The 16,879-nt window shown below is 43.5% G+C and overlaps 1 protein-coding gene across 8 annotated transcripts in view; it reads right to left on the reverse strand.

Annotated features, from left to right (window-relative positions):
• LOC134325959 (girdin-like) overlaps nucleotides 1–16,879 on the reverse strand; it is a 107,873-nt gene that overhangs the window by 18,140 nt on the left and 72,854 nt on the right. For 7 of the 8 annotated variants that reach the window (XM_063008152.1, XM_063008148.1, XM_063008151.1 and 4 more), the window contains exons 15-25: nucleotides 14,794–15,864; nucleotides 13,056–13,183; nucleotides 12,650–12,788; nucleotides 11,550–11,726; nucleotides 10,211–10,372; nucleotides 8,541–8,818; nucleotides 8,274–8,417; nucleotides 5,885–6,071; nucleotides 3,823–3,968; nucleotides 3,592–3,684; nucleotides 2,831–3,027 (exon numbers count right to left, since the gene is read on the reverse strand). In XM_063008152.1, coding sequence (XP_062864222.1) covers nucleotides 2,831–3,027; nucleotides 3,592–3,684; nucleotides 3,823–3,968; nucleotides 5,885–6,071; nucleotides 8,274–8,417; nucleotides 8,541–8,818; nucleotides 10,211–10,372; nucleotides 11,550–11,726; nucleotides 12,650–12,788; nucleotides 13,056–13,183; nucleotides 14,794–15,864 — 2,722 coding nt within the window. The remainder of the gene's footprint in view (nucleotides 1–2,830; nucleotides 3,028–3,591; nucleotides 3,685–3,822; nucleotides 3,969–5,884; nucleotides 6,072–8,273; nucleotides 8,418–8,540; nucleotides 8,819–10,210; nucleotides 10,373–11,549; nucleotides 11,727–12,649; nucleotides 12,789–13,055; nucleotides 13,184–14,793; nucleotides 15,865–16,879) is intronic. The other variant, XM_063008146.1, reaches the window with a different exon arrangement.

The raw sequence follows: 16,879 nt of genomic DNA on the forward strand, positions 1-16,879 counted from the left end.
CACATTTCCTTTATCACTGTAAGTAAGTAGTAGTTGTCACTACTAAGTTGCCACTGTTGGGCCCCTTGAGCATGGCCCTTAACCCTTAATTGCTCAAATTGTATTCAGTCATAATTGTAAGTCACTTTGGATAAAAGTGTCTAAATGCTAAATGCCACAACTGTACATGTAATGTACATTTTGATGTCGTTTGTTGATTCTTAAGCTACAGTCTGTATCTTAACTCTCCGTCCAAACTGCATTTTGCGTATAGATCCATACTTTTGTGTGCCTGATCAATGCAAATCACTTCCTTAACATGATTAGGTTTAGATCTGTGCCAAGCTAATGGTAGTGGAACATCCCATAACTGCTAAGTAGACAACCTTTTTCAATTTTTTCCTTGTACAATATGTTCTAATAACATGGATCTATACGTTTCATTCTAATTTATTTATCATTGCTTTGTTCTGGTCAGGGGCGCAGTAGGTACAATTTCTCAGACACCTTAGACAGTCTGCCAATTTACACTGCAGATCAGATTTGTACCTCTATTTTCCCTTATGAGTTTACAATGCATTGCACCTTGTAATGGCAATGAATTTCAACAGTGAATCTTTAACTTATCACATGTCCTGAGTGAAATGGATGTGCCAGAGCCTCTACTAAAGCCTACCATTGGAGGAACCATGCACATTGCTGTGCTGTGCTCTCTTCTCTTCTTGTACAAAAAGACAGACAGACAGAGAGAGAGCAAGAGCAGGAGAAAAACAAAACAGGGCAAATCAAGTTTTAGACCTAAAGCAAAGTGCACAAAAAATATATATAAATCATGAAGTCTTAAATACAGAACGGCATTAAAATCGTGCAGCAGCTGCAGTCGAGAGAACACATAAAAAGGAACTACTCTGCAAAATAATGAGATAAAAAAGATGTATGAAGTAGCTTTACAGATAGAAGAAAATGACATAAATTTACAGCATGTATCAACAAAAAAGTTTGGACAATAAGCACCTTCATTACGTACAAATTCCAAGCAACATGCTTCAACATAGGAGGATTTACAAAAGCATAAAGTAAAGAGTGTCTAAATGAGAAAAAGCATTATTTAGATAAACTGTTTCTAAATAATTGCTAATGAGCACCAAGTCAAAAAGTCAAACTCTTTTTGTGGACTCCCAAATGACCAGATTTATTTATTTATTATATTTTGTTTATGCATTTTCTCCACTTTTTCTCCCTTTTATGGTGTCCAATTGCGTCACGCTTCCTCTCCACCAACGCCGATCCCCACTCTGATTGAGGAGAACGAAGCTAACCCACGCCCCCTCCGACACGTGGGCAGCAGCAGTATGCATTTTGTCACCTACACTTTGACGAGTGCAATGCAGATCAGCACTGTGTACGGAGAGACACACCCTGACATCGCTCTTTTCCCGTCTCTGTGCAGGCGCCATCAATCAGCCATCAGAGAGACTCTATCCGGCTTTTAATATCCCACCCCTATCTGAACAACAGGCCAATTGTTGTTCATGTGGCTGCTCAGCCCAGCCGGCAGGCAGATGTATTCGACATCCCAGCTCTGGTGTTCAGCGTGTGTTTTACCGCTACGCCACCTGAGCGGCCTCTCAAATGACCAGATTTATACCCCTGAATCACAGAACTATCTCCTTCACCTGATCTATTTCTTGTTGTTAGCTTGTTGATAGCTCATGCAATGCAAATGTACTAAAGCTGTTAGGGTGCCTGCGACGGCTGGTGAAAATACCATCAGCTCCCAGCGTCGCAGGCGTTACAGAACAACAAAGAGCTTGGCCTCAAATAGCAGGCCAGCTCGTTAGGGGCGAACGACCTGCACCTGCGATCTCCCTATTTAAGGGGGCGTCGCCAGGTTGCAGGCGACGCACCTTTATCTTTTGTTTCCACTCAATGACTGCACAAGTCGCTTCTTTTATAGGGACAGTTTCGGTACCCCGGGCGCTAAATAGGGCGGTCGGGTGTGTAAGTCGTAAGACTGAGGTATTGTAGGGTTTTGGTTCTATTTTTAGGGAAAGATTGGTGCGACTTCGTGCAGCCCTCGCGCTGCCGTTTGTTTACGGCGTTTTGCATTAAAACCCCTTCTGTGCGGTTAGCTTGTGGCTAATGGTAGCCCCGCAACCGCTTTTCACAAGCCTTTTATAGCCTGAACTTTCAGGTGGGTTCATCACTGCCGGGTTGGCCGTGTGGACTAAGCCATAGCGTCATCCACTTTTACAGTCCCGGTTCGAATCCACGCTGCAGTTAGCGTCCTCCCTTTTTTCTAACTTCCGATCGGTTTCTTCCCAGCGGCACGAACTTACCGCTGGTGACAATACCGGTTCGGCTGTAGTCCCAGTTCCTGATTAATTTCACTTTAGCGATCCCGGAAGATTATCCTGGGATCTGTCGCCCTCAGCGCTTCTTTTAAGCACGAGGGCTCCTTTGTTTACTCGCTGTGAAATAGCGCAGCGAGCAGCGCGAACGCCTCTCATTCAGGCGATCCAGGTTCGCGCCTCGCGCTTTTGCTTTCGTTTTCCATTATTCTTTTTTCTCTTTTTCAGTTGCCTGCGGCGCCAGCGGCTTCACTCGGGAATTCTGCCCGAGTTGTTTTCTGTGCTTGTTTTTGTGTTTTGATTATTATTTATTGTTAAATAAAAGAACACCTTTCTCCGCATCTTTGGGTCCCTAGTCTCTCTCATTATAACAAAAGCAAGAAACAATTAGAACTAAATACTAAATATCAAACTTTTATATCAGTTAAAAAAAAGAAAAAAGTCTAATTTCCCCTTGTGCACATCTGCATGTTAGTGTGAAACTGAAAGCTTATACTCACTGCCGCTCCTCTTTTGGCTCAGAGGGTCGTCCAGTGATCCTGAGCCCATCGACGAGCTGTCATGACCGTCCTGAGGTGCCGCCAGGAAGCCGTCGCTGGACTCGGAGCGGCAAGGGGTGAGGGTTAGAGAGCGCATGCGCTCACGGCTCTTCGGCTTGATCAGCTTCCTCATCTTCGTAGCGATCCAGTTTCCTCTTCTTTTAAAAAACACAAATAAAAAAGAATACTTTATATACTGGGTGTGTTTACATGCACAGAATAATCACAAGGAATTCCTGAACAGAGTGCCAAATCCATTGCAGGGCTTCGACTAAGCCTCCCGCTCCCTTCTAACCCCCATCATGTCTGTGTAGATGCCCGGCTGGCCAATAGCAGTGGTGTATGATGTTGCTGTTTTAGTGTGTTTTTTAGGAATAGGTGCCGTGGTGTATGGTGACAAAATGTTATTAGTGCAGCTAGTATCAGTCCATACTTCAACATATGAAATGTAAGGTACTAGGTTTGCAGAGTGGTCCGGGTCATTTCTGTGTGGAGTTTGCATGTTCTCCCTGTGTTCAAAGACATGCAGTCCAGTTGATTGGAGCTACGCAAATTGCAGTTAGGTATAAGTGTGTGTATTAGGGTTTGCCCTATGTGTGTCCTGTGATGGACTGGTGAAATGTCCGGACTGTTTCGCCCAGTGAATCGTACCCATTATGACACTGAATAGGATACAGCGGTGGTAAAACAGACAATGAATAAATGACTTAATATTTACAAACCTTCTGGGGGGTGAGGGATCGTAGAATTTGTACTGATCCATGATTTTCTCCTCCAGCTTCTCCTTTTGTCTTCTCAGCTCATTTAGTTTGTCTCTGAATTACCACAGAGAGAAAAAATGAGCAAGCAAAGCAGGTGAGCGACATGTTTAATCAGTGACTATAAAAACAAGACCTGAACGAGAGCAGATTAAAGGCTGTAGAAAATAGTATAATAAATAAGTGATGACACACATGTATTGTCTCTGCTCCACGTGGAACAAGTCTTTGCTCTCCATGGTCTGCTCCAGCAGGGTCCGGTTTTGCAGCATCAGTGTCTGGATCTGGTCCAGCAGGTGCCGGTTCTCCTCCTCCAAATTCCCTTTAAGCTGGCTCAACAACTACAAACACATGAAACAGATTTCTGACTAGGTACGATTTATATCTCCGTAAAGCAAAAGTCTAGTCAGCTCACAGTGGCTTACATGCCCGGCTTGGATCAATGCCAGTCAGTGCAAGTAAAAGAAAGAGTTTACGTCCTGGGTGCTGCCATCTTCAGGTTCATGGGATTCTTTTTAAAGACGTGCCATGAAATTAGTTTCAAATCTGACAAACGTTTAATTACTACTAATTTCTGGTCAATGATTTGTTCTACCTAATTATTACGACAATTTCATTGTTGCTGTGGGTTTGATTCTACTGGGCAACACTAGGCGGAAGGCAAACATATCCTGGACGGGGCAACAATCCATCACAGCACTTCGACCGCTCCCCGTCAGACACAGTCAATGATGTCTGTGTAGATGCCCAGCTGGCTGACAGCACCGCTGAGATTAGCATAATACCACCTGAGTGCTTAAATATATTTTGCAGTAAAAAATTTACTTTGATATGAAACAGCAACATCTGCACAGTTATCAAACAAACCAGCTGTTAATTGGTTGTATAATCATGTGACTAAATAATATCCATTACTGATGCCCATAAGAGTGAGCTTGTGTGGCATAATGGTAAAGAGCCACACTGCTGGTAACAAGTTTAAATCCTGGGCTGGGCTCGCAATAAATAAGGAGCATGGAATTATGGGAACACAGTCATTGGGGGAAAGCAGTGCACCCTTAGTGCCAATCCCAAGAATGGATAAATAAGAGGGTTGCGTCAATGAATGGCAAAACAAATTAAATATGTGGATGAATGTCCAGTTGAAACGACCCCCAACAGGAGCAGCCGAATTCATTCATTCACTCATGTAAGTACAGGGCAAAGCTTTTTAAACCCTAAATCAGCCAAAAAATGGGTCGCAGAGAAATAAACTTGTAAACGAACGCCCCCTTGTGGAGGCTTTACGTTACATCTTGTAAGCCACAGTGGGCCCAGATTACCACCAGTTTTATTAATTAACTATATTTCATTTGTGTTTCGTTTTGATGCATTGTTTGTGTTGCTTGGGTCGCGGTAAAAATCATGAACAGAATGTGGGTTGCTTAGTTTGAAAAACCCTAGTATATGGTATACCAGGTATAGTATTAGTAACATGTGAATACAGCATGGCATTCAGGTGACGCAGCAGTGAAGTACGTTAGCCCACTACTGCTGAGATCTGGGGATCCAGGGTTCTAATCTCAGAGGTGCTATCAGCCGGTCAGCCGTCTGATGGACGTGACTGACTAATGTCCGAGGGGAAGGGGATGTGAGGAACAGCCTAGGCATTGGGAGGTATACTTGTCAGTGCACCCTCAGTGCCAGTCCCAGACCCAGATATAAATAAAGGGTTAGATCAATATAGGCATCCAAGTCTGGTATGCAGAGCAGATTGATTGTGATGACTTATTAATTCGGGAACAGCAGACCAGTAAAATATGTTAGTCAGTCAGTATCATTTTCTTGATTATTTTTGGAATACACATACAAAACCTCCGAGGTTTCTCACATCTGTGGTTCAACAGTACATTTAAGCTTACGATTTTTGATGTTTTACTGAAGCATGTAGTTGGAAATGTGCCACATAGCCAAGAGAAAATCCAAAGGAAGTATAGTTTCACATGTTTGCATAACAACCTTTAACTGTTCCTACGTCTTAAACAAGACCATAAAAGCAATAAAAGCTCCTTACAGGTCCATGCTTGAGGCTCTGAAATCTATGATGAGTGCACACATTCTTAGTGAGAGACTCATCCCACCACAGGGTTTAATATATTACTGATTTATACATCTGCATACAATGCTGAGTGATATCTGAAGACCTGGTTCACGTTACAACGGCAGTAAGATGTAAAATCTTCTCGGGCTATGTTAGCTGAGCATATGGAGGATTTACCTCACACTGGTTGGTGAGTTTGGTGGAGGTGATGTCCAGTTGTTGGTACTGCTCCTTCAGTTTAGAGAACTCAGCCTCCAGGCGCGTCTGCTCCAGTTTGGCAGCATTCAGCTGGCTCTTTAGGTTCTTGTGGTCAGCCTGCAGGCCCTCGTTATCTGTCAGCAGCTGCTGGTACGTAGTGTTCAGCCTTAGGGAGAAGCAAAGAGCATCAGGAGAATCGTTACACAGCTCTAAATTTCTAATAATAGGATAAAAGCAATGCAACTTTCACTGCAATCCTGACCAGGTGGTTACTGAACTGTAATACTGTTTGATTAGCTGTTTGATCTCATTACATTTACCTCTTGTTACAATAACTGACTGTGACCTGTGATCTGTTGGTTTTCACACTTTTTATCAATCTTAAGGGACCCCCACTGACCAGATGATGTTTGGTTGGTTGACCGTTCTCAGCAATGACATGGTAGTGTGTGTTACAGGTGCAGAAGTGTTGTTGGGATTTTTAAATACTGCTTAAACTTACTGGCCTCTTTATTAAGAACACAAACCCTATGAGCAGTTGTTTTTTTAATGCACAATGTGTGTCAGTAGATATTTTCTCATTACAGGGTGCTGAGGCTTCATATTTTGGGTGTGGCACATGTCATTGCCGTGATGGAAATAGTCCACCACCCAAAAAAAACATCTGATCAGGGACAAAATGTGCAGAGTAACAGATACACTATATTGCCAAAAGTATTCACTCACCCATCCAAACCATTGAATTCAGGTGTTCCAATCACTTCCATGCCACAGGTATATAAAACCAAGCACCTAGGCATACAGACTGCTTCTACAAACATTAGTGAAAGAATGGGTCGCTCTCAGGAGCTCAGTGAATTCCAGCGTGGTACCGTGATATGATGCCACCTGTGCAACAAGTCCAGTCGTGAAATTTCCTCGCTACTAAATATTCCACAGTCGACTGTCAGTGGTATTATAACAAAGTGGAAGTGATTGGGAACGACAGCAATTCAGCCACGAAGCGGTAGCCACGTAAGATGACAGAGCGGGGTCAGCGGATGCTGAGGCGCATAGTGCGCAGAGGTCACCAACTTTCTGCAGAGTCAATCACTACAGACCTCCAAACTTCATGTGGCCTTCAGATTAGCTCAATAACAGTGCGTAGAGAGCTTCATGGAATGGGTTTCCATGGCCGAGCAGCTGCATCCAAGCCTTACATCACCAAGCGCAATGCAAAGCGCCGGATGCAGTGGTGTAAAGCACGCCACCACTGGACTCTAGAGCAGTGGAGACATGTTCTCTGGAGTGACGAATCACGCTTCTCCGTCTGGCAATCCGACGGACGAGTCTGGGTTTGGCGGTTGCCAGGAGAACGGTACTCGTCTGACTGCATTGTGCCGAGTGTAAAGTTTGGTGGAGGGGGATTATGGTGTGGGGTTGTTTTTCAGGAGTTGGGCTTGACCCCTTAGTTCCAGTGAAAGGAACTCTTAATGCTTCAGCATACCAAGAGATTTTGAACAATTTCATGCTCCCAACTTTGTGGGAACAGTTTGGGGATGGCCCCTTCCTGTTCCAACATGACTGCGCACCAGTGCACAAAGCGAGGTTCATTCCCGGAAGAAATAAAGCTGTTATAGCTGCAAAGGGTGGGCCGACATCATATTAAACCCTATGGATTAAGAATGGGACATCACTGAAGTTCATATGCGTGTGAAGGCAGATGAGCGAATACTTTTGGCAATATAGTGTAGCTGGAGTTAGTAACTGTATACCCACAAAGTGTATCTCTATGGTATGTAGTCATGGGCGGATCTACCGGGGTGGCATAGGGTGGCAAATGCCACCCTAAAAGAAAACCTTGCCACCCCTGCTGCCACCCCAGTTGGCAGCAACAAATTAAAAGAAAAGTTATGGCCAATTTGCAATGCTGCCACAGTCAAAAACTGTTTGCTTTCCCTCTCATACATCTGCCACTCATCACCTGTGTCTTACCTTAATGCCTTTCCTTTGATAATGCCCCACCTACAGTATTGTTACCATACTGCTATCTCCTATTAATGAGATTACATTGTATGGTCACTTATTCCTAATATGAACTGTTTCACATGAAACCTTAAATGCAAGACATTGATTGCATGAGATTAAGTTTGTCTGTATGAGTTTGTAAATGGCAGCCCGTGCCCTTTTGTAGTGTGTACATACTATTTCTCATCAAACTGTGATAACTGTGATTAAATTCAGTATAAATACGTCTGCCATATTTTGCCACCCCTCAAAAATTCCTGCCCCCCTCTCGCCACCCCATAAATATTTTTCTAGATCCGCCCCTGTATGTAGTCATTAAGTCATGCACATGCAGTAGCACCATTAGATGTCAGTTCCTCACTTGTCGTTTTCCTCTTTAAGCTTGAGGTACTCTGCAGCAGTGGCCTTGTGCTTCTGATTTTCCGAAAGCATGTTCTCCTGTTCAGCTTTCAGCACTTTCTCCAGCTCTTCCAGCTGTGCCTTCTGCTTTAGCAGCTGGTTATACCTGCAAAGTCACATGCCACACATCCACAGAACATGAAGCACTGTTACTCATCACACACACAGTTACCAGTTACCAGATTACATTGTGATGAGCTGCCTGCAGTAAAGCGGCAGGTGATCTTACCTGTCCTCCAGGTCTCTGTGCTGCACCTCCAGGCTCTTGTGTGTGCTCTTCAGGCCGCCGTGTTTGCCGATAAGGGCCTCGTACTCGGTGGCCTGGCGTTCGTGAAGGGCCGCCAGTTTCTCGTGATCCCTCAGCAGCATTTCGTAGGTGGAACGTATTTCCTCTTTCTCCCGTATCGCTCCGTCTCGATCGTTTTCGGCACTGCATTGCTGGCTCTGCAGCTGAGCATTCTGGGTAACCAAGGCTGCACTCTGTGAGCTCAGTGTTGAGTTCTCCACCTGAGAAGAAGATGGCAGACGATCATACAATCCTGTTAATGACTGGAATTGAAGATTTTTGAGAGCGGAACTTTGCAGTCTCACTAGTTTCCTTCTTTCTTGGTGATATGATAAAATATAATATTAATACAGCACTAATAAACAGATTTGTGACCTAGAGAGGCCAGTGACAGCCACTCCTCCTCCAGTGGTGTATAAATCATACATGTACGAACCATGTTTCAGAAAAAATTGGATGTTTTTTTTTAATGAAATAGAAAATAAACTTTTATTTAACTGACAAAAACACAAAGAAAAAGTTTTCTATATTTTCACTGACCAACATATGAACAATTCTTAAATGTAATGCCTGGAACACACTCATGTTTAGCCCTGTGTTCCATCACCTTTCCTATTAGTTACAATATTTATTTGTTTGGGTAGTAAGGACGCTAATTGTTGCAGTTTTGCAAGTGAAATTTTTTACCATTCTTGCTTGATACGAGACTTGAGCTGATCAACTCAAGTCTCGTATCTTGACTCCCCGGGAACATATGTGGCTTTGATGGCAGCATATGTCTGTCGAAAATCCCAAAACACATCTCCGTGTCAACGGTACCTTCACATGTATGCCAGTCACCCACGCTGTGGGCATTGATACACCCCTATACCATGACAGATGTTGGCTTTTGTACCAATCACTAATAACAGTCTGCATGGAAATGTGGACTCATTTGACCACTGTATGTTTCCACGGTCTTCCAATCCATCAGAGATAAACTCAGTCCCCCAGAACTCGAAAACAGTTCTGCAAATAATGGACATACGGCTTCTCTTTGTGTAATTCTGAGTTGCAGGTTGCATTTCTTGATGCGGCGACAGACTGTGTTACATGATAACAATTTTCCAAAGTACTCCACAACCCATGTGGTTATATTTATTACAGTAACATGGTGGTTTGTCATGCAGTGCTATCTAAGGGTTCAAAGATCAAGCACATTGGACTGCTTTTTTTAATATGTCAAATTTCTAGAACAACAACAATTTTCAGGTCCCTTTTGACTTACAGTGTAGGTTTGCAATATGTCCCTTACAGAGAGATTACTATATTACATGAAATCTGCAACCTGTGTGTCCACACATCTGGCAAAGATCTAAAATAGCCTTAAAATTTGTAATAAAACTGAAAACATGGCTATAAAACCAGGACAACTTTCTATGTTTGGTTTTATTTGTCGCTTGATCTAAATCCCTGTGTGAACTGGGCCACATGTATGTAATAATGTAGACTAAAACCCAGTTAAATTTTGATTGCACCTGTACATGAATTTGGTGGACCTGTATGCACATTTTGATAGCTATAGAAACAGAAAAACAGACACTCGAGACAAACAGAAACAAGACACTAATGACCTGTAGTTTGGCGTTCTGGGTCTGGAGGGTGGTGTTGTTCTCCTGCAGTGAGGCAGCTTGTCTCTGCAGGGCGAGGATCTGAGCTTGAAGATTACTGCTCTGAGTCTCCAGCTGCTTGAGTTGTGTGCGCAGAGCCTGCTTCTCCGCTTGAAGAGTGGCATTCTAATCACATGAACAGCATGGTTGCATTTTAGGCAATGTGTTTTACATAACGTCCTCCTTTTTCTGATTACAAAACATAAAACTCTGTGTAGAATTCTAATATAAAGTAAAGATTTATGATTTAGTTCTGACATTGTGTGTGCATAAAACCACTACAGTGAGGTAAACAAATGAACTGATCAACCATAACATTACACCTCCTTGTTTCTACACTCACTGTCCATTTTATCAGCTCCACTTACCATATAGAAGCACTTTGTAGTTCTACAATTACTGCCTGTAGTCCATCTGTTTCTCTGCATGCTTTGTTAGCCCCCTTTCATACTGTTCTTCAATGGTCAGGACCCTCACAGGACCCCCACAGAGCAGGTATTATTTAGGTGGTGGATCATTCTCAGCACTGCAGTGACACTGACATGGTGGTGGTGTGTTAATGTGTGTTGTGCTGGTATGAGTGGATCAGACACAGCAGCGCTGCTGGAGTTTTTAAACACCTCACTGTCCCTGCTGGACTGAGAAAAGTCTACCAGCCAAAAATATCCAGCCAACAGCACCCCGTAGGCAGCGTCCTGTGACCACTGATGAAGATCTCAAAGATGACCAACTCAAACAGCAGCAATAGATGAGCGATCGTCTCTGACTTTACATCTACAAGGTGAACCAACTAGGTAGGAGTGTCTAATAGAGTGGACAGTGAGTGGACACGGTATTTAAAAACTCCAGCAGCGCTGCTGTGTCTGATCCACTCATACCAGCACAACACACACTAACACACCACCACCATGTCAGTGTCACTGCAGTGCTGAGAATTATCCACAACCCAAATAATACCTGCTCTGTGGGGGTCCCGACCATTGAAGAACAGTATGGGGGGGGGGGGGGGGGGTAGAGCTACAAAGTGCTTCTATATGGTAAGTGGAGCTGATAAAATGGACAGTGAGTGTAGAAACAAGGAGGTGGTTTTAATGTTATGGCTGATCGGTGTATCATTTAATGTACAGTGGATTCAGAAAGTGTGTTGTGGATTTGATTTTGAATGAATGTAACTACGATTTTAGCCATCAATCTACACTTAATTATCCATAATGAAAACAATGAATCAAAAATCAAAAACTGAACTATCTTTTGCTGGAAAATGGCTTGTAGTTCTACAATAAGCAAGGCTAAGCTGACTTACATTTCTTTCCACCTCTATGAGGCGATCTTTGACCTTGAGCAGCTCTCGAGTGGCCTCGTGACTCTCCTGCTCCCACTTGCTGACACTTTGTGAGCTCTCGCCTCCTCTAGAGGGTGAACCGTGCATCATGCGCTCCTCCTCTTCCCTCTGACGCAGAGCCTCATAGTTTTTCTTTACCTGGGGGTGGTAAAAAAAATTGATTTCATAGATGTCATGCAAACATTATTTTGGTACTGTGAACCATACTTTAGCTTTACTATGTGAAACAGAATAGACTAAAAACAGCGTATGAAGATATATTCAAAATTCGTTTGGCTGCTAGAGTGGCACAGTGGTCTATTCGACTAGCTAAAACTGGCTAGAAATGAACCAAATACAAACAGACTTGTATAGTACAGATGAACTTCTACAAATAACACAATAACCCTAACAAATAGCTAAATTCTTTAAAATGCAGTTTATTTATTTATTTTTTTGCCCTTTTCTTATCTGCACTATTTCAAATGAACGTTACTTGGTCATGATAAATAAACCAGTTGCCTTTTGTTGTCAACTGTGTAAAGGCCGGCTAGGGAATTGTTAGTGTTGCATAGACCTAAAATTGCATCTCTAATTTATTTAGTTTTTTTTTTTATATAAAAATTGTTGTACAAAAGCAACAGAGCACTCGGGGATGTGTGTTAGCAAAAATAACATCATGGCTGTTATTTGGTTGCAGGCGCGAGCCGAGGGCGATAGCACGCTCCCTCTTGTGTTCTATTGCTTTAATAGCTAAACTACTGTTGTCCAAAAGAGCTTTAAGATACCGATTGCAGTATTATTAATTATGATTAGCATGTTTAGATGGTGGCTGTAATGACCGGTTCGCATGTAAAATCTACATTCTGAATGCTGAACTGGTTCTGCTCACTGTGTCTATGTTCATCTTACTGTTCTATATCACTGCCATGTTCACCTCTAAAGACTTGCTGATATGATTGGTGATACACATATTGGTGATACGTTTTATATTTTGAGATGCTATAAGCATATAAGCTATGGCAGTTGGGCATGGATAAAAAAATGATATCTCTAGTATGAAGTAAAAACTAAAGTCTCACTGTTTTGAGCTCCTGTCGAAGCTGCTGGTTGAGGTTTGAGGACTCCTGCAGTCTGGCCTCCAGAGCAGCAATTTTCTCTTCTTTAATCTCCAGTGAGGATTTCAGTGTGGACTCTAGCTTTGACTCCAGAAGCTTAAACCTGAGGGATACAGCACACAGTAAATATTTCAGCATTCAAAACCTATCTGTATACAATTTTTCTTCTATGTTGAGTGTTATTAATCAGACACTGCATGCTTCATTTCCAACGTTTGCTTCTGTGGTTCCAAGAGTTCCAATCTTACACATTCTATATGTAACACTGAATGGGTTTCTTGATCTAAACATTCATATCCACCTCTAGTAAAAAAAAAAAAAGAAGTGTGGCATCCAGGATGAACATATTTTGAACACACAGGCCACTGACCTGTCATCCGAGCTCTGTTCATCCTGCAGTAACCTCTCCTTATTCAGGCCGATCTTCTCCAGCTCATGAGTCAGTTTCTCCAGGTCATTGTTCATCTGCTGACTCTTCAGTTTCTCACTTACCAGTTCCTGAATCACAAAACATCACATCAACACTGAGTTATTACATTTATTTTGATAGCGGCAGCAGAAATGGCTTTGTGTCTACTGGATCAGGATGTGTCTAAGGATCAAAACACAGCAATGCATGATGGTCTCTGCTTATTGATGGCTTCATGATGTTAGTTTGTTTATTAGGATTTTAACGTCATGTTTTACACTTTGGTTACATTCATGACAGGAACGGTAGTTATTACACAAGATTCATCAGTTCACTAGGTTATATCGAACACAGTCATAGACAATTTAGTGTCTTCAATTCACCTCACTTGCATGTTTTTGGACTGTGGGAGGAAACCGGAGCTCCCGGAGGAAACCCACACGGACACGGGAAGAACATGCACACAGAAAGGAGCCAGACCGCCCCACCTGGGGATTGAACCCACGACCTTCTTGCTGTGAGGCAACAGTGCTACATACTTAGCCACTGTGCCACCCACTTCATGATGTAAAATTTTGATGGGTCCGAGGGCTGCCCAAAAACACTAGGCTTGAGACAAATTTACATAAGAAGCATCAAAATTGTGAGCCTCTGCGCAAATCGCTGCTTTGCTCAGAGCTTGGTTGAGCGGTGCGGTAAAACGTCAAGTGCACCACGACATGAATCTGCATTTGTGTGAAATAACCGTCAAATCCACTTTAAAAGCTTCCACAAGTATTTGTGTTTAGCCAGATTTCCCTCACTGTTTCACTTTTAAACATGTGAAAAAGCTCGAGGTGCTGAAAAATTGTGAGAATCAGCTTTTCAAAAAACCTTAACGTGGTTTAATGTACTAAAATGACACAGGAACACTAAACTTCTCTTAATAATTACTGCTTAAAAGTTCTCTGCACTAACTGAATTCCTCAGTCATTGTTTTAGTACAATAAGTCACGTTAAGCATTGTTCGTACGGCCTGAGTTGCTTTTACTATGTCAAATCGAACAGTTAGTCTTATTGGAGGAGCTTTGAAAAGGTCATCATCAAACATCGGCATATGGAAGTGCAGCGCCAAGCTAAGCAGCACCACCACACTCCATAGTAAACAACGGCACATTCTGCGCACAGTCATGTGAATGCGCACTTAAGACTATGTTAGAACGTCGCCTGTGTGGACTGGTTCTCTGAACAGTTACATTTCTTTTTTTAATTTTTCCCCTTTTTTTCCCCCTTTAGCGCATCCAATTGTTAAACTCCTCGGTCAGAATCCAGCTCTGGTTGCAGCGTGTCTTTTTACCGCTGTACCACCTGAGCGGCGCAAATGCTTTTTATGAAGAAAAAAGAGCCTTGCTGAGGGGCCCAGCAGAGGCAGCTTGTGATGATGGGGCTTAAACAAGCAACCTTCTGATCACTATTCTAGTATCTTAATCACTAAGCTCCCACTGACCTACAGGGTATTAAACAGCCCTACACTTAATCATTCCTAATGATGATTCCTCATGGTAGCCAATCCAATTGTAAGAAATATTTTTGGGATTAAGGAGAAAACACACAAACAAGGTAAGAACCTGCCAAACTCCTTACAGACAGTAATCAGGGAAAAAGGATTAACCCTAGGTCCAATAGCATTGCACCAGAAGTGCTTCTTTTGCTTGCATACCTCTCTCAGCGTAACCAGTGTCTTCTTATCAATAGTGACCTGCTTCATCAGCTCCTTGTTGTCCCTCTCGAGGTCCTTGACGCGGTTATAGGAATCTTTAAGCGTGCTCACTTCCTTGCTGAGTGTGCGGTTTTCTTTCTCTAGCTGAGAGATGCGCTGACTGTCATCGTCCAGCTTCGAGTCCCTGATCTCAGCCTGCTGCTTCAGTCGCTTGTTCTCCTTCTCCAGCAGTTTCTTTTCTTTCTCAAGCTGTGAGCTTTCCTGCTCCAAAACTTTGTTCTCCTGCTCCAGCTGATCCAAACGCTTGCTGGAAATTTTCAGCTCCTCTAGACTCCTCTGCAGACCCTGGTTCTCAGTCTCCAGGTCCAGAAGCTCGCCTTCCAGTTGCTGGATCTTACGCCCGCTGTTCTCGACAGCTTTCTGCAGCCTCTGGTTCTCAGAGTCCAGGCCCTGGTAGCTGAGCTCCAGGCGTTCGGTCTTTTTGGATGAGGCCTTTAGGAGCTCCAGACTTCTCTGCAGCTGGCTCTTCTCGCTCTCGAGTTCACGGTTTTCCTGCTCTAGTCGGGCGACCTTCACTCCCGCAGATCTCAGAGATTCTACACTGCGCTGCAGCTTGAGGTTTTCCTCGTCCAGTTGGGTGTTCTCCTTCTCCAAAGCCTCCAGCTGCAGGGACACGTTCCTGAGACCATTGATCTTCTTCTTCAGCCTTCTGCTTTCAGTCTCCAGCTCTGTGTTTTCCTTCTCCAGGGTCTCCAACTTCTCGCAGGTTATGCTCAGGCTGGCGAGTCTTTTCTGCAGGCTTTCGTTCTCGCGTTCTAATCGATGAACCTCGGTCTCGAGCTCCTCAGCCTTCTCTCCTTTCTCCTTGCAGTACTCCAGGTCTTTGCGAAGCTGCCTGCGCTCAAACTCCAGTTTGTTGAGCTTGCTGCTGGTCTCTTTGATTGATTCGTGAAGTACCCGGTTCTCCTTTTCTACGTCCTTGACCCTGGCCTCGGCGCTGACTTGACAGCGCTGCCTGAGAGACGCGATGGTCTGATTTAGGTGTTCAGTCTCCTGCTCCAGTCCCTTTATCTACACAAGACAAAAAGGACCCATTATCATATGAGGATCAAACAGGGGCAGAAAGTGAACACTGCACATCAAATACTATCCGTGTTTTTGGTCATAACTGCTTAAGTTTTGTTAGAATTTCTTCATACCACATGCTAAGCTTCTTAGTTCTTATATACAGAAGCTCAGTTCTGGTGCTGCAATCTGTTACTGTTCTATCTGTTTATTACACACACTGAACGAGGGCTTAAATTAAATTTAAGACACGGCAGGATGCAAGAAGTTACATGTAAATGATGCAGACATCCCAAGTTGCAAAAACTCATTTCAGGGAGGTACCCCGGACCTCGACCCCCCAAGCCCCAAAAACATACGTATTTACTCAGGCTTTTGATTAGTCTTTTCAAACTAGGGGTGTGTGGCTCCGGTCCTGGATGTCTGGGGTCTGGTGCTCTCATGTTTGTCAGATTTACTGGCGCTGCGTGTTGGCTTCTGGCTGCATCTGGCTTCTCGCCTCTAGGACCCAAATATATGCCCACCCCAAATATAGTCAAAGGCCCAGAGCTTGGGGATTCTTGGTCATAGAAACTTGTGCTGATCAGGGATGTTGGGTTGCTGTCGTTCTGTCTCTCTTGTCCGATCACTCAGGTTTATTGACAGTGGGGAGGTGGGTGCTAATTTTGTATGAAAGTCTTCATGACCTTGTGACCTGCTCGCTCTCCCTCTTAGTTATTCTGTAATATTTAGGGGTGCTGGAGTCTCATGCTACTCTCTATAAAACTGACATTTTACTTTTAATAATTTCACATTTGAACTACATCTTCTGTTGTTTTACCCCAAGGTGGTTCTGACGGAAATCTATTTAGCCACCTGAGGTTGAAGACTGCATGACGAGACTGCTGTGACACAATGCTGTTCCTGCTAGATATGACGGAAACCTGACTTTTCGTTTGCAGTGGGAAAAACGGCTTTCAAATACTGTCAGTGGGGCGTCTTTACAGACTTGATTGGCTGTGTCTGAGCGGGATGCCTGAAC

Source organism: Trichomycterus rosablanca, chromosome 14 (assembly GCF_030014385.1).
Source record: "Trichomycterus rosablanca isolate fTriRos1 chromosome 14, fTriRos1.hap1, whole genome shotgun sequence".
Taxonomy (NCBI): Eukaryota; Metazoa; Chordata; class Actinopteri; order Siluriformes; family Trichomycteridae; genus Trichomycterus; species Trichomycterus rosablanca.